Source organism: Salvelinus fontinalis, chromosome 15, assembly GCF_029448725.1.
Source record: "Salvelinus fontinalis isolate EN_2023a chromosome 15, ASM2944872v1, whole genome shotgun sequence".
Lineage (NCBI taxonomy): Eukaryota > Metazoa > Chordata > Actinopteri > Salmoniformes > Salmonidae > Salvelinus > Salvelinus fontinalis.
The window spans coordinates 10,649,147-10,672,605 of record NC_074679.1 but is presented as its reverse complement, the minus strand read 5'-3'; the positions used below and the strand labels follow the sequence as shown (position 1 = coordinate 10,672,605).

General features: G+C 43.2%; 1 protein-coding gene across 1 annotated transcript in view; it reads right to left on the bottom strand.

The window, feature by feature from the left end:
* The window catches only part of xdh (xanthine dehydrogenase), an 88,173-nt gene that overhangs the window by 19,135 nt on the left and 45,579 nt on the right, over positions 1-23,459 (bottom strand). Inside the window, exons 15-18 of the mRNA XM_055862691.1 lie at positions 21,253-21,342; positions 18,620-18,789; positions 18,274-18,400; positions 259-478 (exon numbers count right to left, since the gene is read on the bottom strand). Coding sequence (XP_055718666.1) covers positions 259-478; positions 18,274-18,400; positions 18,620-18,789; positions 21,253-21,342 — 607 coding nt within the window. The remainder of the gene's footprint in view (positions 1-258; positions 479-18,273; positions 18,401-18,619; positions 18,790-21,252; positions 21,343-23,459) is intronic.

Sequence of the window (23,459 nt, the reverse complement as noted above, 5' to 3'; positions counted from 1 at the left end):
ACACACACCCTCACACACACACACACCCTCCCATATGCATCTCACCTGGTAATACAGACACATGATCACACACACACACATCTCACCTGGTAATACAGACACATGATCACACACACTCACCCTCACGCAAACACACACACCCTCATCCTCACCTACTCACACACACCCTCACACCAACACACACCCTCACCTACTCACACCAACACACACACACACACACACACACTCACCCTCACCTACTCACACCAACACACTCACCCTCCAGAATGTGGTCAGCCTGTGTGAACCCCTGGTCCAGGTCTCCACTCTGGATGGTTCTAACAGGCTGGAAGAAGGACTGGTGTGTAATGGCATCCTGTATGGTGATGATTACAGGCTGTAGTTCTTGGTAGGTGATCCTCACGGCCTTGGCTGCTCTCTGAGCGTGAGCCTGAGTATCTGCTACTACCGCTCCTATGATGTGGCCCACACAGGTCACCTAGAGAATACACACACCCAGACACACGCAGACACACCCAGACAATGCATTACAGGTGACTACCTCATGAAGCTGGTTGAGAGAATGTGCAAAGCTGTCATCAAGGCAAAGGGTGGCTACTTTGAAGAATCTCAAATTTAAAATATATTTAGATATTTTTTTAACCGTTTTTTGGCTACTACATGATTCCATATGTGTTATTTCATAGTTTTGATGTCTTCACTATTATTCTACAAGGTAGAAAATTGTAAAAATAAAGAAAAACCCTTGAATGATTAAGTGTGTCCAAATTGTTGACTGGTACCATAATAATAATATATGCTTTGGATAAAAGTGTCTGCTAAAATGATATTTTTAATTACACATTTACAACAAACACATATTAAAGGACAGTTCAACCAATTTTCAATTTCATATTCATTATCTCCAGCACAATATCAGTATCTATTTAAAAAAAGGTGTGTTTCTATGATCTGTGGTTAACCTGTTCTGGCTGCACGCTGAATATTGAAAAAACTGGAAAATGTGTGCACATTTTCAAACGGCCTCCTAAGAAACTTTTTATTTTCCAATATGCATATATTTACTACTGTTGGATAGATAACAGTCTGTAGTTTCTAAAAAGGTTTGAATTGTTTCTCTAAGTCGAACAGAAATATTTTTACAGCCATTTTCCCAGCCGAATTGAGTTTCCCAAAATGCGATGTGTCTCTTTAAGACCTTCTCTATAAAAGGCCATTTGACTTGGGACCATAGAGACACGTCAGAGGCGTACCTCAGACTGTAATGCGGAAGTGAGAATTGAAAGGGGTCGAATATCTCGTCCCTGGACTGAATAACAGAACTTCTTGTGAGACATGCGCAGTTAAAATAAAAATCCGGGCGCGAAGGATAATTTGATCTCGGCTTCTGGAACAAGGTAGATAACTTTGAATATGATGCCTGACTACGATATTATTTGCTACATGTCACAAAATCATCCTAAAGGTTGTTTTTTCAATATACTTTAATTATATTATTGCAATTTATTCTGGACTTTAGATGTGAAACGACGGAAGAATTTTTTGAAGAAACGCTTTCTGGCGCAGCAATGCTACCGTGCTAGCTAACCAAAGAGGGGAATCCTTCGTTCTGGAACCCAACTAAAGACTCTACTGGACATTGGACCCCGTTACAACATTCTGATGGAGTACCAAGAAAGATAAGACCCAATTTGGGATGCTTTTTCATATATATGTCGAACTGTTGAATGCTAACGCTGCTAACTATGCTAGGCTAGCGCTTGACTAGAATCAATGCTGCCTTATGCTAGCTTATGATGTTAGCTAATATAACGATATATTGTGTTTTCGCTGTAAAACACTTCAAAAATCGGAAATGTTGTCTGTATTCACAAGATATCTGTCTTTCATTAGTTATCCACCATATGTTTTTCTGAAATGTTTTATGAGGTGTAATTAGTAGCCGACGTTGGTGTATGTATTTTCTCTGGCTACTCCCGGCTGGATTCAGACTCTAGCTATGTGTTAGCATTTTTGGGTAGCATCAATGTAAAACAGATTTATAGCTAAAATATGCACTTTTTATGAACAAAACATAGATTTATTGTGTAACATGTTATATGACTGTCATCTGAGGTCGTTTTTTCTGGGCTCTTTAGGTTGGTTTTAGTTTATTTCGGTTGGTTGTGCATGCTACTTCAATCATAATTCATACTTCATAATCATAATTCATACGTGTCTGTCCACTTTTGTATTTGGTGGTGAGCTAACATAAATATATGTGGTGTTTTCTCTGTAAAACATTTAAAAAATCGGACATGTTGGCTGGATTGACAAGATGTTTATCTTTCAAATGCTGTATTGGACTTGTTAATGTGTAAAAGTTAAATATTTTTAAAAAATAGATTTTGAATTTCGCGCTCTGCAGCTGTTGTCATTTTCGGTCCGAGGTCGGGCTTGCACCCCAAACAGGTTAAAAAGATCAGAAGAGGTCCTGAAAAAGGCTTTTCTGTGACATCACAGGGTAGGATCTAAAGTAAGAAACCTGCAACGAGTTTCCAGATAGAGGGAAGGTCGTTTCCTGCCAGAGGGAAAGTCGTTTCCTGCCAGAGGGAAGGTCGTTTCCTGCCAGAGGGAAGGTCGTTTCCTGCCAGAGGGAAGGTCTTTTCTAGCCAGAGGGAAGGTCTTTTCCAGCCAGAGGGAAGGTAGTTTCCAGCCAGAGGGAAGGACGTTTCCAGCCAGAGGGAAGGTCTTTTCCAGCCAGAGGGAAGGTCTTTTCCAGCCAGAGGGAAGGTCTTTTCCAGCCAGAGGGAAGGTCTTTTCCAGCCAGAGGGAAGGACGTTTCCAGACAGAGGGAAGGACGTTTCCAGACAGAGGGAAGGACGTTTCCAGACAGAGGGAAGGAAGTTTCCAGCCAGAGAGAAGGAAGTTTCCAGCAGAGAAGGAAGGTAGTTTCCAGCCAGAGAGAAGGTAGTTTCCAGCCAGAGAGATAAGAGCGTCTGCTAAATGACTTAAATGTAAATGTAAATGTAAATATAACACACACAATAACATAAAACACACACATATTTACATAACATACACACACACACACACACACCGATGCCAGCACACTCACATGATGTGTCCGAAGCACATCACCTAGGGAACACACACACACATAAAAAATAACACAAACATAAAATGTAACCATGACTATGGATTTTTGGCGAAAGACTTTGCCTGTCACATAGTACACATGGTAACAGTGGAATAGTCTGGGATGACAAGATAAACCAGAAGTCTAGCAGAGTGTGACAGTGGAGTAGTCTGGGATGACAAGAGAAACCAGAAGTCTAGTAGAGTGTGATAGTGGAGTAGTCTGGGATGACAAGAGAAACCAGAAGTCTAGTAGACTGTGATAGTGGAGTAGTCTGGGATGGTAAGAGAAACCAGAAGTCTAGTAGAGTGTGATAGTGGAGTAGTCTGGGATGACAAGAGAAACCAGAAGTCTAGTAGAGTGTGATAGTGGAGTAGTCTGGGATGACAAGAGAAACCAGAAGTCTAGTAGAGTGTGATAGTGGAGTAGTCTGGGATGACAAGAGAAACCAGAAGTCTAGTAGAGTGTGATAGTGGAGTAGTCTGGGATGACAAGAGAAACCAGAAGTCTAGTAGAGCGTGATAGTAGAGTAGTCTGGGATGGTAAGAGAAACCAGAAGTCTAGTAGAGCGTGACAGTAGAGTAGTCTGGGATGACAAGAGAAACCAGAAGTCTAGTAGAGCGTGACAGTAGAGTAGTCTGGGATGACAAGAGAAACTAGAAGTCTAGTAGAGTGTGATAGTGGAGTAGTTGTGTGTTCCAGAGTCACACGAGACCTGTAGGTAGGTCATATGTGTGGCTGTGGAGAGAATGGATTATCGTTGCTCGACGTCTGTGTTGCGTTTCCCAGAATAAAGCCTCTGTTCCTCCATTTAAGACTCCTTCTTTCCCCTCTATCCCTCCCTCTCTCTCCTCCTCCTCCCTTCGTTCATGCGTCGACTGTTCCTAACATACGCTGTCCAAGTTCTCGCGTGTCTTCGCCTCGGGCTGTTGCGGGGCCTTATTACCCGTCACACCGACTGCAGTCAAATTCCACGTGACCATTGAGTCACGGTAATCTCCTCTTGTGCACTCTGTACATGCGTTGGGAGTAGGTCGCTAACGGCCTGGTACTCAGGGCTCTGTTGTCCCTCTAACCCCTCTGACATCAATGCAAATGCAATGGTAAATCGCTGTTTCTCGCCTTACTGCACACGAGCCGAGCATTATTCACAAGAGACAATACATCATTCACAAGAGACAATACATCATTCACAAGAGACAATACATCATTCACAAGAGACAATACATCATTCACAAGAGACAATACATCATTCACAAGTGATAGGCTAATATTGTCAACCATGAGACGATTGTTAATTTAATCTTGTCTTTAAATATACATGTGTAATTTGTTTTGATTTAGAATGAACCATTATCATGCACCAGTCTAGAAACAGGGCCAGGGGAAAATACTATGCACTTAAACAGCTAATGGAGGACGCTTTTCCCTTGGTTCATTTTCAAGCCAGCCAGAACAGGCTGTACTCATGTTGTAAAGATAAGCAACGTGCTTAATATTAGAAAAGTTGATAAATACAGTGATATAGATCTTATATAGTCAGATGTGTGGTGGACTCCAATCAAGTTGTAGAAACATCTCAAGGATGATCAATGGAAACAGGATGCACCTGAGCTCAATTTAGAGTCTCATAGCAAAGGGCCTGAATACTTATGTAAATAAGGTATTTCTGTTTTTTATTTTGAATACATTTGCAAAAATGTCTAAAAACCTGTTTTTGCTTTGTCATTATGAGATATTGTGTGTAGATTGATGAGGATTTTTATTTTATTTTAGAAAAAGGCTGTAACGTAACAAAATGTGGAAAAAGTCGAGGGGTCTGAATACTTTCCGAAGGCGCTGTAAATATAGTAGGCCTAGCCTATAGAAAGCTGATGGGCTCCTCCTATTTTTAACAGAGGCCATCACTCTGTTTTCTCTCGCAATTGCATAGCCTATAGAAATGTTGCGTAACATGAGCTCATGGGCTCTCATGAAGTGTTTGATTAGATTATCGATTACATATGCATTAATCCATTTCAGAATAAGGCTGTAAGGTAATACAATGTGGGAAAAGTAAAAGGAGTCTGAATACTTTCCAAAGGTACTGTACTATCGATGTTTCCCAATAACAATTTTCACTTGATTCCCTAAATGAAGCACTGACTAGCTACAGGAACAGGGTTGGAGAGTCCATGGCACACAGAGTTTGGACGGGACATCACCTGTCGCTCAGCGAGAGGCTCCATGCTCCTCAAACAATGGCTGATGCGTGAAGTGAAGTAAGTGTTGTTATAAGACCAGACATTTCTATAAGCAGTCCTGTGTAAAAGCAGAGTTATGACGGTTGCCTCCAATATATAAAACCAGAGTAGCCTAACCCAGCATGATTTCAACTGTGGGAAAGTGCTCCTCTATAAAACCAGAGTAGCCTACCCAGCATGATTTAAACTGTGGGAAAGTGCTCCTCTATAAAACCAGAGTAGCCTAACCCAGCATGATTTAAACTGTGGGAAAGTGCTCCTCTATAAAACCAGAGTAGCCTAACCCAGCATGATTTAAACTGTGGGAAAGTGCTCCTCTATAAAACCAGAGTAGCCTAACCCAGCATGATTTAAACTGTGGGAAAGTGCTCCTCTATAAAACCAGAGTAGCCTAACCCAGCATGATTTAAACTGTGGGAAAGTGCTCCTCTATAAAACCAGAGTAGCCTACCCAGCATGATTTAAACTGTGGGAAAGTGCTCCTCTATAAAACCAGAGTAGCCTAACCAGCATTATTTAAACTGTGGGAAAGTGCTCCTCTATAAAACCAGAGTAGCCTACCCAGCATGATTTAAACTGTGGGAAAGTGCTCCTCTATAAAACCAGAGTAGCCTACCCAGCATGATTTAAACTTTGGGAAAGTGCTCCTCTATAAAACCAGAGTAGCCTAACCCAGCATGATTTAAAATGTGGGAAAGTGCTCCTCTATAAAACCAGAGTATCCTACCCAGCATGATTTAAACTGTGGGAAAGTGCTCCTCTATAAAACCAGAGTAGCCTACCCAGCATGATTTAAACTGTGGGAAAGTGCTTCTCTGTAAAACCAGAGTAGCCTAACCCAGCATGATTTAAACTGTGGGAAAGTGCTCCTCTATAAAACCAGAGTAGCCTACCCAGCATGATTTAAACTGTGGGAAAGTGCTCCTCTATAAAACCAGAGTAGCCTAACCCAGCATGATTTAAACTGTGGGAAAGCACTCCTCTATAAAACCAGAGTAGCCTACCCAGCATGATTTAAACTGTGGGAAAGTGCTCCTCTATAAAACCAGAGTAGCCTAACCCAGCATGATTTAAACTGTGGGAAAGCACTCCTCTATAAAACCAGAGTAGCCTAACCCAGCATGATTTAAACTGTGGGAAAGCACTCCTCTATAAAACCAGAGTAGCCTACCCAGCATGATTTAAACTGTGGGAAAGCACTCCTCTATAAAACCAGAGTAGCCTAACCCAGCATGATTTAAACTGTGGGAAAGCGTTCCTCTATAAAACCAGAGTAGCCTAACCCAGCATGATTTAAACTGTGGGAAAGCACTCCTCTATAAAACCAGAGTAGCCTAACCCAGCATGATTTCAACTGTGGGAAAGCACTCCTCTATAAAACCAGAGTAGCCTAACCCAGCATGATTTAAACTGTGGGAAAGTGCTCCTCTATAAAACCAGAGTAGCCTAACCCAGCATGATTTAAACTGTGGGAAAGCGCTCCTCTATAAAACCAGAGTAGCCTAACCCAGCATGATTTAAACTGTGGGAAAGCACTCCTCTATAAAACCAGAGTAGCCTACCCAGCATGATTTAAACTGTGGGAAAGTGCTCCTCTATAAAACCAGAGTAGCCTAACCCAGCATGATTTAAACTGTGGGAAAGTGCTCCTCTATAAAACCAGAGTAGCCTACCCAGCATGATTTAAACTGTGGGAAAGTGCTCCTCTATAAAACCAGAGTAGCCTAACCCAGCATGATTTAAACTGTGGGAAAGCAGCCTCTATAAAACCAGAGTAGCCTAACCAGCATGATTTAAACTGTGGGAAAGTGCTCCTCTATAAAACCAGAGTAGCCTACCCAGCATGATTTAAACTGTGGGAAAGCGCTCCTCTATAAAACCAGAGTAGCCTAACCCAGCATGATTTAAACTGTGGGAAAGCGTTCCTCTATAAAACCAGAGTAGCCTAACCCAGCATGATTTAAACTGTGGGAAAGCACTCCTCTATAAAACCAGAGTAGCCTAACCCAGCATGATTTCAACTGTGGGAAAGTGCTCCTCTATAAAACCAGAGTAGCCTACCCAGCATGATTTAAACTGTGGGAAAGTGCTCCTCTATAAAACCAGAGTAGCCTAACCCAGCATGATTTAAACTGTGGGAAAGCACTCCTCTATAAAACCAGAGTAGCCTAACCCAGCATGATTTAAACTGTGGGAAAGCGTTCCTCTATAAAACCAGAGTAGCCTAACCCAGCATGATTTAAACTGTGGGAAAGCGCTCCTCTATAAAACCAGAGTAGCCTACCCAGCATGATTTAAACTGTGGGAAAGTGCTCCTCTATAAAACCAGAGTAGCCTAACCAGCATGATTTAAACTGTGGGAAAGTGCTCCTCTATAAAACCAGAGTAGCCTAACCAGCATGATTTAAACTGTGGGAAAGTGCTCCTCTATAAAACCAGAGTAGCCTACCCAGCATGATTTAAACTGTGGGAAAGTGCTCCTCTATAAAACCAGAGTAGCCTAACCCAGCATGATTTAAACTGTGGGAAAGCACTCCTCTATAAAACCAGAGTAGCCTACCCAGCATGATTTAAACTGTGGGAAAGTGCTCCTCTATAAAACCAGAGTAGCCTAACCCAGCATGATTTAAACTGTGGGAAAGCACTCCTCTATAAAACCAGAGTAGCCTAACCCAGCATGATTTAAACTGTGGGAAAGCACTCCTCTATAAAACCAGAGTAGCCTACCCAGCATGATTTAAACTGTGGGAAAGCACTCCTCTATAAAACCAGAGTAGCCTAACCCAGCATGATTTAAACTGTGGGAAAGCGTTCCTCTATAAAACCAGAGTAGCCTAACCCAGCATGATTTAAACTGTGGGAAAGCACTCCTCTATAAAACCAGAGTAGCCTAACCCAGCATGATTTCAACTGTGGGAAAGCACTCCTCTATAAAACCAGAGTAGCCTAACCCAGCATGATTTAAACTGTGGGAAAGTGCTCCTCTATAAAACCAGAGTAGCCTAACCCAGCATGATTTAAACTGTGGGAAAGCGCTCCTCTATAAAACCAGAGTAGCCTAACCCAGCATGATTTAAACTGTGGGAAAGCACTCCTCTATAAAACCAGAGTAGCCTACCCAGCATGATTTAAACTGTGGGAAAGTGCTCCTCTATAAAACCAGAGTAGCCTAACCCAGCATGATTTAAACTGTGGGAAAGTGCTCCTCTATAAAACCAGAGTAGCCTACCCAGCATGATTTAAACTGTGGGAAAGTGCTCCTCTATAAAACCAGAGTAGCCTAACCCAGCATGATTTAAACTGTGGGAAAGCAGCCTCTATAAAACCAGAGTAGCCTAACCAGCATGATTTAAACTGTGGGAAAGTGCTCCTCTATAAAACCAGAGTAGCCTACCCAGCATGATTTAAACTGTGGGAAAGCGCTCCTCTATAAAACCAGAGTAGCCTAACCCAGCATGATTTAAACTGTGGGAAAGCGTTCCTCTATAAAACCAGAGTAGCCTAACCCAGCATGATTTAAACTGTGGGAAAGCACTCCTCTATAAAACCAGAGTAGCCTAACCCAGCATGATTTCAACTGTGGGAAAGTGCTCCTCTATAAAACCAGAGTAGCCTACCCAGCATGATTTAAACTGTGGGAAAGTGCTCCTCTATAAAACCAGAGTAGCCTAACCCAGCATGATTTAAACTGTGGGAAAGCACTCCTCTATAAAACCAGAGTAGCCTAACCCAGCATGATTTAAACTGTGGGAAAGCGTTCCTCTATAAAACCAGAGTAGCCTAACCCAGCATGATTTAAACTGTGGGAAAGCGCTCCTCTATAAAACCAGAGTAGCCTACCCAGCATGATTTAAACTGTGGGAAAGTGCTCCTCTATAAAACCAGAGTAGCCTAACCAGCATGATTTAAACTGTGGGAAAGTGCTCCTCTATAAAACCAGAGTAGCCTAACCAGCATGATTTAAACTGTGGGAAAGCACTCCTCTATAAAACCAGAGTAGCCTAACCCAGCATGATTTAAACTGTGGGAAAGCACTCCTCTATAAAACCAGAGTAGCCTAACCAGCATGATTTAAACTGTGGGAAAGCACTCCTCTATAAAACCAGAGTAGCCTAACCAGCATGATTTAAACTGTGGGAAAGTGCTCCTCTATAAAACCAGAGTAGCCTAACCCAGCATGATTTAAACTGTGGGAAAGTGCTCCTCTATAAAACCAGAGTAGCCTAACCCAGCATGATTTAAACTGTGGGAAAGCACTCCTCTATAAAACCAGAGTAGCCCAACCCAGCATGATTTAAACTGTGGGAAAGCGTTCCTCTATAAAACCAGAGTAGCCTAACCCAGCATGATTTAAACTGTGGGAAAGCACTCCTCTATAAAACCAGAGTAGCCTAACCCAGCATGATTTAAACTGTGGGAAAGCACTCCTCTATAAAACCAGAGTAGCCTAACCCAGCATGATTTAAACTGTGGGAAAGCACTCCTCTATAAAACCAGAGTAGCCTAACCCAGCATGATTTAAACTGTGGGAAAGCACTCCTCTATAAAACCAGAGTAGCCTACCCAGCATGATTTAAACTTTGGGAAAGCGCTCCTCTATAAAACCAGAGTAGCCTAACCCAGCATGATTTAAACTGTGGGAAAGCACTCCTCTATAAAACCAGAGTAGCCTAACCCAGCATGATTTAAACTGTGGGAAAGCACTCCTCTATAAAACCAGAGTAGCCTAACCCAGCATGATTTCAACTGTGGGAAAGTGCTCCTCTATAAAACCAGAGTAGCCTACCCAGCATGATTTAAACTGTGGGAAAGTGCTCCTCTATAAAACCAGAGTAGCCTAACCCAGCATGATTTAAACTGTGGGAAAGCACTCCTCTATAAAACCAGAGTAGCCTAACCCAGCATGATTTAAACTGTGGGAAAGCGTTCCTCTATAAAACCAGAGTAGCCTAACCCAGCATGATTTAAACTGTGGGAAAGCGCTCCTCTATAAAACCAGAGTAGCCTACCCAGCATGATTTAAACTGTGGGAAAGTGCTCCTCTATAAAACCAGAGTAGCCTAACCAGCATGATTTAAACTGTGGGAAAGTGCTCCTCTATAAAACCAGAGTAGCCTAACCAGCATGATTTAAACTGTGGGAAAGTGCTCCTCTATAAAACCAGAGTAGCCTACCCAGCATGATTTAAACTGTGGGAAAGCACTCCTCTATAAAACCAGAGTAGCCTACCCAGCATGATTTAAACTGTGGGAAAGCACTCCTCTATAAAACCAGAGTAGCCTAACCCAGCATGATTTAAACTGTGGGAAAGTGCTCCTCTATAAAACCAGAGTAGCCTAACCCAGCATGATTTAAACTGTGGGAAAGCACTCCTCTATAAAACCAGAGTAGCCCAACCCAGCATGATTTAAACTGTGGGAAAGCGTTCCTCTATAAAACCAGAGTAGCCTAACCCAGCATGATTTAAACTGTGGGAAAGCACTCCTCTATAAAACCAGAGTAGCCTAACCCAGCATGATTTAAACTGTGGGAAAGCACTCCTCTATAAAACCAGAGTAGCCTAACCCAGCATGATTTAAACTGTGGGAAAGCACTCCTCTATAAAACCAGAGTTGCCTAACCAGCATGATTTAAACTGTGGGAAAGCACTCCTCTATAAAACCAGAGTAGCCTAACCCAGCATGATTTAAACTGTGGGAAAGCACTCCTCTATAAAACCAGAGTAGCCTAACCCAGCATGATTTAAACTGTGGGAAAGCACTCCTCTATAAAACCAGAGTAGCCTACCCAGCATGATTTAAACTTTGGGAAAGTGCTCCTCTATAAAACCAGAGTAGCCTACCCAGCATGATTTAAACTGTGGGAAAGCACTCCTCTATAAAACCAGAGTAGCCTAACCCAGCATGATTTAAACTGTGGGAAAGCACTCCTCTATAAAACCAGAGTAGCCTACCCAGCATGATTTAAACTGTGGGAAAGCACTCCTCTATAAAACCAGAGTAGCCTACCCCAGCATGATTTAAACTGTGGGAAAGCACTCCTCTATAAAACCAGAGTAGCCTAACCAGCATTATTTAAACTGTGGGAAAGTGCTCCTCTATAAAACCAGAGTAGCCTACCCAGCATGATTTAAACTGTGGGAAAGTGCTCCTCTATAAAACCAGAGTAGCCTACCCAGCATGATTTCAACTGTGGGAAAGTGCTCCTCTATAAAACCAGAGTAGCCTAACCCAGCATGATTTAAACTGTGGGAAAGCACTCCTCTATAAAACCAGAGTAGCCTACCCAGCATGATTTAAACTGTGGGAAAGTGCTCCTCTATGAAACCAGAGTAGCCTACCCAGCATGATTTAAACTGTGGGAAAGCACTCCTCTATAAAACCAGAGTAGCCTAACCCAGCATGATTTAAACTGTGGGAAAGCGTTCCTCTATAAAACCAGAGTAGCCTAACCCAGCATGATTTAAACTGTGGGAAAGCACTCCTCTATAAAACCAGAGTAGCCTAACCCAGCATGATTTCAACTGTGGGAAAGCACTCCTCTATAAAACCAGAGTAGCCTAACCCAGCATGATTTAAACTGTGGGAAAGTGCTCCTCTATAAAACCAGAGTAGCCTAACCCAGCATGATTTAAACTGTGGGAAAGCGCTCCTCTATAAAACCAGAGTAGCCTAACCCAGCATGATTTAAACTGTGGGAAAGCACTCCTCTATAAAACCAGAGTAGCCTACCCAGCATGATTTAAACTGTGGGAAAGTGCTCCTCTATAAAACCAGAGTAGCCTAACCCAGCATGATTTAAACTGTGGGAAAGTGCTCCTCTATAAAACCAGAGTAGCCTAACCAGCATGATTTCAACTGTGGGAAAGCACTCCTCTATAAAACCAGAGTAGCCTAACCCAGCATGATTTAAACTGTGGGAAAGTGCTCCTCTATAAAACCAGAGTAGCCTAACCCAGCATGATTTAAACTGTGGGAAAGCGCTCCTCTATAAAACCAGAGTAGCCTAACCCAGCATGATTTAAACTGTGGGAAAGCACTCCTCTATAAAACCAGAGTAGCCTACCCAGCATGATTTAAACTGTGGGAAAGTGCTCCTCTATAAAACCAGAGTAGCCTAACCCAGCATGATTTAAACTGTGGGAAAGTGCTCCTCTATAAAACCAGGGTAGCCTAACCAGCATGATTTAAACTGTGGGAAAGTGCTCCTCTATAAAACCAGAGTAGCCTAACCCAGCATGATTTAAACTGTGGGAAAGCAGCCTCTATAAAACCAGAGTAGCCTAACCAGCATGATTTAAACTGTGGGAAAGTGCTCCTCTATAAAACCAGAGTAGCCTACCCAGCATGATTTAAACTGTGGGAAAGCGCTCCTCTATAAAACCAGAGTAGCCTAACCCAGCATGATTTAAACTGTGGGAAAGCGTTCCTCTATAAAACCAGAGTAGCCTAACCCAGCATGATTTAAACTGTGGGAAAGCACTCCTCTATAAAACCAGAGTAGCCTAACCCAGCATGATTTCAACTGTGGGAAAGTGCTCCTCTATAAAACCAGAGTAGCCTACCCAGCATGATTTAAACTGTGGGAAAGTGCTCCTCTATAAAACCAGAGTAGCCTAACCCAGCATGATTTAAACTGTGGGAAAGCACTCCTCTATAAAACCAGAGTAGCCTAACCCAGCATGATTTAAACTGTGGGAAAGCGTTCCTCTATAAAACCAGAGTAGCCTAACCCAGCATGATTTAAACTGTGGGAAAGCGCTCCTCTATAAAACCAGAGTAGCCTACCCAGCATGATTTAAACTGTGGGAAAGTGCTCCTCTATAAAACCAGAGTAGCCTAACCAGCATGATTTAAACTGTGGGAAAGTGCTCCTCTATAAAACCAGAGTAGCCTAACCAGCATGATTTAAACTGTGGGAAAGTGCTCCTCTATAAAACCAGAGTAGCCTACCCAGCATGATTTAAACTGTGGGAAAGCACTCCTCTATAAAACCAGAGTAGCCTACCCAGCATGATTTAAACTGTGGGAAAGCACTCCTCTATAAAACCAGAGTAGCCTAACCAGCATGATTTAAACTGTGGGAAAGCACTCCTCTATAAAACCAGAGTAGCCTAACCAGCATGATTTAAACTGTGGGAAAGTGCTCCTCTATAAAACCAGAGTAGCCTAACCCAGCATGATTTAAACTGTGGGAAAGTGCTCCTCTATAAAACCAGAGTAGCCTAACCCAGCATGATTTAAACTGTGGGAAAGCACTCCTCTATAAAACCAGAGTAGCCCAACCCAGCATGATTTAAACTGTGGGAAAGCGTTCCTCTATAAAACCAGAGTAGCCTAACCCAGCATGATTTAAACTGTGGGAAAGCACTCCTCTATAAAACCAGAGTAGCCTAACCCAGCATGATTTAAACTGTGGGAAAGCACTCCTCTATAAAACCAGAGTAGCCTAACCCAGCATGATTTAAACTGTGGGAAAGCACTCCTCTATAAAACCAGAGTAGCCTAACCCAGCATGATTTAAACTGTGGGAAAGCACTCCTCTATAAAACCAGAGTAGCCTACCCAGCATGATTTAAACTTTGGGAAAGTGCTCCTCTATAAAACCAGAGTAGCCTACCCAGCATGATTTAAACTGTGGGAAAGCACTCCTCTATAAAACCAGAGTAGCCTAACCCAGCATGATTTAAACTGTGGGAAAGCACTCCTCTATAAAACCAGAGTAGCCTACCCAGCATGATTTAAACTGTGGGAAAGCACTCCTCTATAAAACCAGAGTAGCCTAACCCAGCATGATTTAAACTGTGGGAAAGCACTCCTCTATAAAACCAGAGTAGCCTACCCCAGCATGATTTAAACTGTGGGAAAGCACTCCTCTATAAAACCAGAGTAGCCTAACCAGCATTATTTAAACTGTGGGAAAGTGCTCCTCTATAAAACCAGAGTAGCCTAACCCAGCATGATTTAAACTGTGGGAAAGTGCTCCTCTATAAAACCAGAGTAGCCTACCCAGCATGATTTAAACTGTGGGAAAGTGCTCCTCTATAAATCCAGAGTAGCCTACCCAGCATGATTTAAACTGTGGGAAAGTGCTCCTCTATAAAACCAGAGTAGCCTACCCAGCATGATTTCAACTGTGGGAAAGTGCTCCTCTATAAAACCAGAGTAGCCTAACCCAGCATGATTTAAACTGTGGGAAAGCACTCCTCTATAAAACCAGAGTAGCCTACCCAGCATGATTTAAACTGTGGGAAAGTGCTCCTCTATGAAACCAGAGTAGCCTACCCAGCATGATTTAAACTGTGGGAAAGCACTCCTCTATAAAACCAGAGTAGCCTAACCCAGCATGATTTAAACTGTGGGAAAGCGTTCCTCTATAAAACCAGAGTAGCCTAACCCAGCATGATTTAAACTGTGGGAAAGCACTCCTCTATAAAACCAGAGTAGCCTAACCCAGCATGATTTCAACTGTGGGAAAGCACTCCTCTATAAAACCAGAGTAGCCTAACCCAGCATGATTTAAACTGTGGGAAAGTGCTCCTCTATAAAACCAGAGTAGCCTAACCCAGCATGATTTAAACTGTGGGAAAGCGCTCCTCTATAAAACCAGAGTAGCCTAACCCAGCATGATTTAAACTGTGGGAAAGCACTCCTCTATAAAACCAGAGTAGCCTACCCAGCATGATTTAAACTGTGGGAAAGTGCTCCTCTATAAAACCAGAGTAGCCTAACCCAGCATGATTTAAACTGTGGGAAAGTGCTCCTCTATAAAACCAGAGTAGCCTAACCAGCATGATTTAAACTGTGGGAAAGTGCTCCTCTATAAAACCAGAGTAGCCTAACCCAGCATGATTTAAACTGTGGGAAAGCAGCCTCTATAAAACCAGAGTAGCCTAACCAGCATGATTTAAACTGTGGGAAAGTGCTCCTCTATAAAACCAGAGTAGCCTACCCAGCATGATTTAAACTGTGGGAAAGCGCTCCTCTATAAAACCAGAGTAGCCTAACCCAGCATGATTTAAACTGTGGGAAAGCGTTCCTCTATAAAACCAGAGTAGCCTAACCCAGCATGATTTAAACTGTGGGAAAGCACTCCTCTATTAAAACCAGAGTAGCCTAACCCAGCATGATTTCAACTGTGGGAAAGTGCTCCTCTATAAAACCAGAGTAGCCTACCCAGCATGATTTAAACTGTGGGAAAGTGCTCCTCTATAAAACCAGAGTAGCCTAACCCAGCATGATTTAAACTGTGGGAAAGCACTCCTCTATAAAACCAGAGTAGCCTAACCCAGCATGATTTAAACTGTGGGAAAGCGTTCCTCTATAAAACCAGAGTAGCCTAACCCAGCATGATTTAAACTGTGGGAAAGCGCTCCTCTATAAAACCAGAGTAGCCTACCCAGCATGATTTAAACTGTGGGAAAGTGCTCCTCTATAAAACCAGAGTAGCCTAACCAGCATGATTTAAACTGTGGGAAAGTGCTCCTCTATAAAACCAGAGTAGCCTAACCAGCATGATTTAAACTGTGGGAAAGTGCTCCTCTATAAAACCAGAGTAGCCTACCCAGCATGATTTAAACTGTGGGAAAGCACTCCTCTATAAAACCAGAGTAGCCTAACCCAGCATGATTTAAACTGTGGGAAAGTGCTCCTCTATAAAACCAGAGTAGCCTACCCAGCATGATTTAAACTTTGGGAAAGTGCTCCTCTATAAAACCAGAGTAGCCTACCCAGCATGATTTAAACTGTGGGAAAGTGCTCCTCTATAAAACCAGAGTAGCCTACCCAGCATGATTTAAACTGTGGGAAAGTGCTCCTCTATAAATCCAGAGTAGCCTACCCAGCATGATTTAAACTGTGGGAAAGTGCTCCTCTATAAAACCAGAGTAGCCTACCCAGCATGATTTCAACTGTGGGAAAGTGCTCCTCTATAAAACCAGAGTAGCCTAACCCAGCATGATTTAAACTGTGGGAAAGCACTCCTCTATAAAACCAGAGTAGCCTACCCAGCATGATTTAAACTGTGGGAAAGTGCTCCTCTATGAAACCAGAGTAGCCTACCCAGCATGATTTAAACTGTGGGAAAGCACTCCTCTATAAAACCAGAGTAGCCTACCCAGCATGATTTAAACTGTGGGAAAGTGCTCCTCTATAAAACCAGAGTAGCCTAACCAGCATGATTTAAACTGTGGGAAAGCGCTCCTCTATAAAACCAGAGTAGCCTACCCAGCATGATTTAAACTGTGGGAAAGTGCTCCTCTATAAAACCAGAGTAGCCTAACCAGCATGATTTAAACTGTGGGAAAGTGCTCCTCTATAAAACCAGAGTAGCCTAACCCAGCATGATTTAAACTGTGGGAAAGCAGCCTCTATTCGCTATTCCGGTGCATATGGATGACACCTATTTTTGTTTATTTTTGTTCCTACCCATTTGATAATGGACAATTCTAAATCCAAAGTCATTTTACAAACGAGTAAAGACAAGATGAAATTGAGTATTGTCTGATGGGTGAAAATATATGAACAAAGCTCAAGTTTTTTTGGGGGATCAAAAATCATCAATGAATCTATATTCTCTTCATGCAGCCCATATATGCTTTGATTTCTAACATATTCTAAGGTTGGCATCATTCACAACTAAAGTTGCCAAATAACTATAAATCTAGCATATAGGACCTGTTTCAAGTCATCCCTCGTACACTCAACATAGCCAATTCATTTTCGCAATCCTTTCTATTTATTCAACTAAGTTCAGTTATATTATATTGCATTATTCTTACAATAAAATCTCATAATATAACATAATGATTTCTAAGCACATCTTGTCTGCTAAATGAACTAGCCTACAGCCCGTGGTATGGAGCGTAGCCAGATAGCATATAGTATCTAGTCTGATAAATAAATAATGCAACTCATATTCTGTTCATCTGAAATACATTTTCATATCAGAATGTTTCTTTAGACTAGAATAAATAACGGATGTATTGTGACGGTGTATATTACATTGATTTATTAGACTTTTTAAAATGTAGATGTTCCAAAGGCGCTCATCAGCAGCTTGTATGTGTGGAGGTCAGGAGGAGGTCAGGAGGTCAGAAGGAGGTCAGAAGGTCAGAAGGAGGTCAGGAGGAGTTCAGGAGGTCAGGAGGAGGTCAGAAGGAGGTCAGGAGGTCAGAAGGAGGTCAGGAGGAGGTCAGGAGGCCAGGAGGAGGCCAGGAGGAGGCCAGGAGGAGGCCAGGAGGTCAGGAGGAGGTCAGAAGGAGGTCAGGAGGAGGTCAGGAGGAGGTCAGAAGGAGGAGGAGGAGGTCAGAAGGAGGCCAGGAGGAGGTCAGAAGGAGGAGGAGGAGGTCAGAAGGAGGTCAGGAGGAGGTCAGGAGGAGGTCAGAAGGAGGAGGAGGAGGTCAGAAGGAGGCCAGGAGGAGGTCAGAAGGAGGAGGAGGAGGTCAGAAGGAGGCCAGGAGGAGAACCAGGAGGAGGCCAGTAGGAGGCCAGGAGGAGACCTGGAGGTGGCCAGGAGGAGAACCAGGAGGAGAACCAGGAGGAGGCCAGGAGGAGAACCAGGAGGAGGTCAGGAGAAGACCAGGAGGAGTTTAGGAGGATGCCAGGAGGAGGCCAGGAAGAGGTCAGGAGGAGGACCAGGTGGAGGCCAGGAGGAGTTTAGGAAGAGGCCAGGAGGAGTTTAGGAGGAGGCCAGGAAGAGTTTAGGAGGAGGCCAGGAGGAGGTCAGGAGGAGGCCAAGAAATGCTAAATGTATTTGTATTAATTAAAGGTCAATTACCGTGAGACCGGCAGTAATTTGCATGACAGTTACCGGCTGACAAAATGACATGACCACCACAGCCCTATCCTCGCTGCACAATCTCTCACACACACACACACACACACACAATCACACACACACACACACACTGACCTTGCCATCAGCAAGGACAGTCTCATCGTAGACGATAGGTCCTGTCTTGTTGCTGCCAGGGATGTCCTTGGCAAACACACACGTCACCACACCTGGCATACTCTCTGCCTCCGATGTATCTATAGACCTAATCACACACACAGTTATGCCACAGAGAGTTTAGAATTATCACATATGACACCTCATTGAATTAAAGGGATTTGTGTGTGTGTGTGTGTGTGTGTGTGTGTGTGTGTGTGTGTGTGTGTGTGTGTGTGTGTGTGTGTGTGTGTGTGTGTGTGTGTGTGTGTGTGTGTGTGTGTGTGTGTGTGTGTGTGTGTGTGTGTGTGTGTGTGTGTGTACTAACTGTATGCGTGCGTGGGCCTTGGTGCTGGTTACAAGACAGAGGTACAGTTCGTTCTCGTAGAGAGGGATGTCATCACAGTAAACCGCCTCGCCCGTCGCCTGCTTCATGGCCGAGAGGTGCATCATGGGACGGCCCACCACGTCCTCCTCCTTTTGACCGTCTGGAACCGCCTGGAACATGAAATAAGACACACACAGAGTGCATTTGGTAAGTACTCAGACCCCTTGTCTTTTTCCAAAGTTACAGCCGTATTCTAAAATGGATTAAATTGTTTTTTCCCCTTATAATTTACACAAAACATCCTATAATGAAAAAAACCCGAAGTATCACATTAATCTAAGCTGTCAGACCCTTTACTAAGTACTTTGTTGAAGCAAGGTGATTACAGCCTCGAGTCTTTTTTGGTACAAGCTTGGCACATCTGTATTTGGGGAGTTTCTCCCATTCTTCTCTGCAGATCTTCTCAAGCTCTGTCAGGTTGGATGGGGAGCGTTGATGCACAGCTATTTTCAGGACTCTCCAGAGATGTTCGATCAGGTTCAAGTCCAGGCTCTGGCTGGGCCACTGAACGACGTTCAAAGACTTGTCCCGAAGCCACTCCTGCGTTGTCTTGGATGTGTGTCTCGGGTCGTTGTCTTGTTGGAAGGTGAACCTTCGTCCCAGTCTGAGGTACTGAGCGCTCTGGAGCAGGTTTTCATCAAGGATTTCTCTGTACTTTGCTCCGTTCATCTTTCCCTCGATCCTGACTAGTCAGTCCCTGCCACTGAAAAACATCCCCACAGCATGATGCTGCCACCACCATACTTCACCGTAGGGATGGTGCCAGGTTTCCTCCAGATGTGACGCTTGGCTTTCAGGCCAAAATCTTGGTTTCATCAGACCAGATAATCTTGTTTCTCAGGAGTGGCTTACCTCTGGTCACCATAAAGGCCTGATTGGTGGAGGGCTGCAGAGATAGTTGTTCTTCTGGAAGGTTCTCCCATCTCCACAGAGGAACTATAGAGCTCTGTCAGAGTGACCATCGGGTTCTGGGTCACCTCCCTGACCAAGGTCCTTCTCTCCGATTGCTCAGTTTGGCTGGGCGGCCAGCTGTAGGAAGAGTCTTGGTGGTTCCAAACTTCTTCAATGCTGCATAAATTATTTGGTACCCTTCCCCAGATCTGTGCCTCAACACTATCCTGTCGTCTTGGTGCTCTACGTACGGCTTGGTTTTTGCTCTGACATGCACTGTCAACTGTGGGACCTTATATAGACAGGTGTGTGCCTTTCCAAATCATGTCCAATCAATTGAATTTCCCACAGGTGGACTCCAATCAAGTTGTAGAAACATCTCAAGGATGATAAATGAAAACAGGATGCACCAGAGAATAATTTTGAGGCTCATAGCAAAGGGTCTGAAAACTTTTACATTTTCTTTATAAATTTGCTAACATTTCTAAGAACCTGTTTTCACATCGCAATACCCCATAATGACATCGCAATACCCCATAATGACATTGCAATACCCCACATTATGGGGTATTGCGATGTCATTATGGGGTATTGTAATGTCATTATGGGGTATTGCAATGTCATTATGGGGTATTGCGATGTCATTATGGGGTATTGCGATGTCATTATGGGGTATTGCGATGTCATTATGGGGTATTGCGATGTCATTATGGGGTATTGCGACGTCATTATGGGGTATTGGGACGTCATTATGGGGTATTGGGACGTCATTATGGGGTATTGGGACGTCATTATGGGGTATTGGGACGTCATTATGGGGTATTGGGACGTCATTATGGGGTATTGGGACGTCATTATGGGGTATTGGGACGTCATTATGGGGTATTGGGACGTCATTATGGGGTATTGGGACGTCATTATGGGGTATTGGGACGTCATTATGGGATATTGGGACGTCATTATGGGGTAGTGGGATGTCATTATGGGGTATCGCGATGTCATTATGGGGTATCGGGACGTCATTATGGGGTATCGGGACGTCATTATGGGGTATCGGGACGTCATTATGGGGTATTGTGATGTCATTATGGGGTATTGGGACGTCATTATGGGGTATTGGGACGTCATTATGGGGTATTGGGACGTCATTATGGGGTATTGGGACGTCATTATGGGGTATTGGGATGTCATTATGGGGTATTGTGATGTCATTATGGGGTATTGGGATGTCATTATGGGGTATTGTGATGTCATTATAGGGTATTGGGATGTCATTATGGGGTATTGTGATGTCATTATAGGGTATTGGGATGTCATTATGGGGTATTGTGATGTCATTATGGGGTATTGTGATGTCATTATGGGGTATTGTGATGTCATTATAGGGTATTGGGATGTCATTATGGTGTATTGTGTGTAGATTGATGAGGGGTGAAAAACGATTGAATCCGTTGTAAAATAAGGCTGTAATGTAACAAAATGGAGAAAAAGTATTGGTCTGAATACTTTCCGAACGAGCTGTAGGTTTCCATCATGCATACCTAGGGTTGCAAAAATCTGATACATTTCCACAAATTCTCTATATTTCCAGAAATCCTGTTTGGAGGTAGGGAAAGTTACCAGGATTTGCAACCCAATGCCTACCGTTCCTTACCTTAAAGTCCCTCAGTTTAAAGTCTTACCTGGAAAATCTGGACACTAGAAGGGGACGTCTGGTGGTACATCTCTGTAGCACTGACGTAGTCAGCCCTGACACCCTCTATATATGCACCCTGTAGAGAGAGATATAATCAGCCCTGACACCATCTATATATACACCCTGTAGAGAGAGATATAGTCAGCCCTGACACCCTCTATATATGCACCCTGTAGAGAGATATAATCAGCCCTGACACCCTCTATATATGCACCCTGTAGAGAGATATAATCAGCCCTGACACCCTCTATATATGCACCCTGTAGAGAGAGATATAGTCAGCCCTGACACCATCTATATATGCACCCTGTAGAGAGATATAGTCAGCCCTGACACCCTCTACATATGCACCCTGTAGAGAGATATAGCCAGATACACCCTCTATACATACACCCTGCAGAGAGAGATATAGCCAGATACACCCTCTATACATACACCCTGCAGAGAGAGATATAGCCAGATACACCCTCTATACATACACCCTGTATAGAGAGATAGCCAGATACACCCTCTATATATACACCCTGCAGAGAGAGATATAGCCAGATACACCCTCTATACATACACCCTGTATAGAGAGATAGCCAGATACACCCTCTATATATACACCCTGTATAGAGATATATAGCCAGATACACCCTCTATATATACACCCTGTAGAGATATAGCCAGATACACACTCTATACATACACCCTGTATAGAGATATAGCCAGATACACCCTCTATACATACACCCTGTATAGAGATATATAGCCAGATACACCCTCTATACATACACCCTGTATAGAGATATATAGCCAGATACACCCTCTATATATACACCCTGTAGAGATATAGCCAGATACACCCTCTATATATACACCCTGCAGAGAGAGATATAGTCAGCCCTGACACCCTCTATACATACACCCTGTAGAGAGATATATAGCCAGATACACCCTCTATACATACACCCTGCAGAGAGATAGCCAGATACACCCTCTATACATACACCCTGCAGAGAGAGATATAGCCAGATACACCCTCTATACATACACCCTGCAGAGAGATATATAGCCAGATACACCCTCTATACATACACCCTGTAGAGAGAGATATAGCCAGATACACCCTCTATACATACACCCTGTATAGAGATATATAGCCAGATACACCCTCTATACATACACCCTGCAGAGAGATATATAGCCAGATACACCCTCTATACATACACCCTGTATAGAGATATATAGCCAGATACACCCTCTATACATACACCCTGCAGAGAGATATATAGCCAGATACACCCTCTATACATACACCCTGTATAGAGATATATAGCCAGATACACCCTCTATACATACACCCTGCAGAGAGATATATAGCCAGATACACCCTCTATACATACACCCTGTATAGAGATATAGCCAGATACACCCTCTATACATACACCCTGTAGAGATATAGCCAGATGCACCCTCTATACATACACCCTGTATAGAGAGATATAGCCAGATACACCCTCTATACATACACCCTGCAGAGAGATATATAGCCAGATACACACTCTATACATACACCCTGTATAGAGATATAGCCAGATACACCCTCTATACATACACCCTGTATAGAGAGATATAGCCAGATACACCCTCTATACATACACCCTGTATAGAGATATATAGCCAGATACTTTTTTTTTGCCACTGTATAGAGGGTGTATGTGAACCCTTTGGAATTACCTGGATTTCTGCATAAATTGGTCATCAAATTTGATCTTATCTTCATCTAAGTCACAACAACAGACAAACACAGTCTGCTTAAACTAATAACACACAAACAATTATACGTTTTCATGTCTATATTGAACACACCGTGTAAACATTCACAGTGCAGGGTGGAAAAAGTATGTGAACCCTTGGATTTAATAACTGGTTGAACCTCCTTTGGCAGCAATAACCTCAAACCAAATGTTTTCTGTAGTTGCGGATCAGACCTGTAACAACGGTCAGGAGGAATTGAACCATTCCTCTTTACAAAACTGTTACAGTTCAGCAATATTCTTGGGATGTCTGGTGTGAAGTGCTCTCTTGAGGTCATGCCACAGCATCTCAATCGGGTTGAGGTCAGGACTCTGACTAGGCCACTTTGGGTTTTGGGTTGTTGTCCTGTTGCATCACCTAACTTCTGTTGAGCTTCAATCGGCAGGCAGA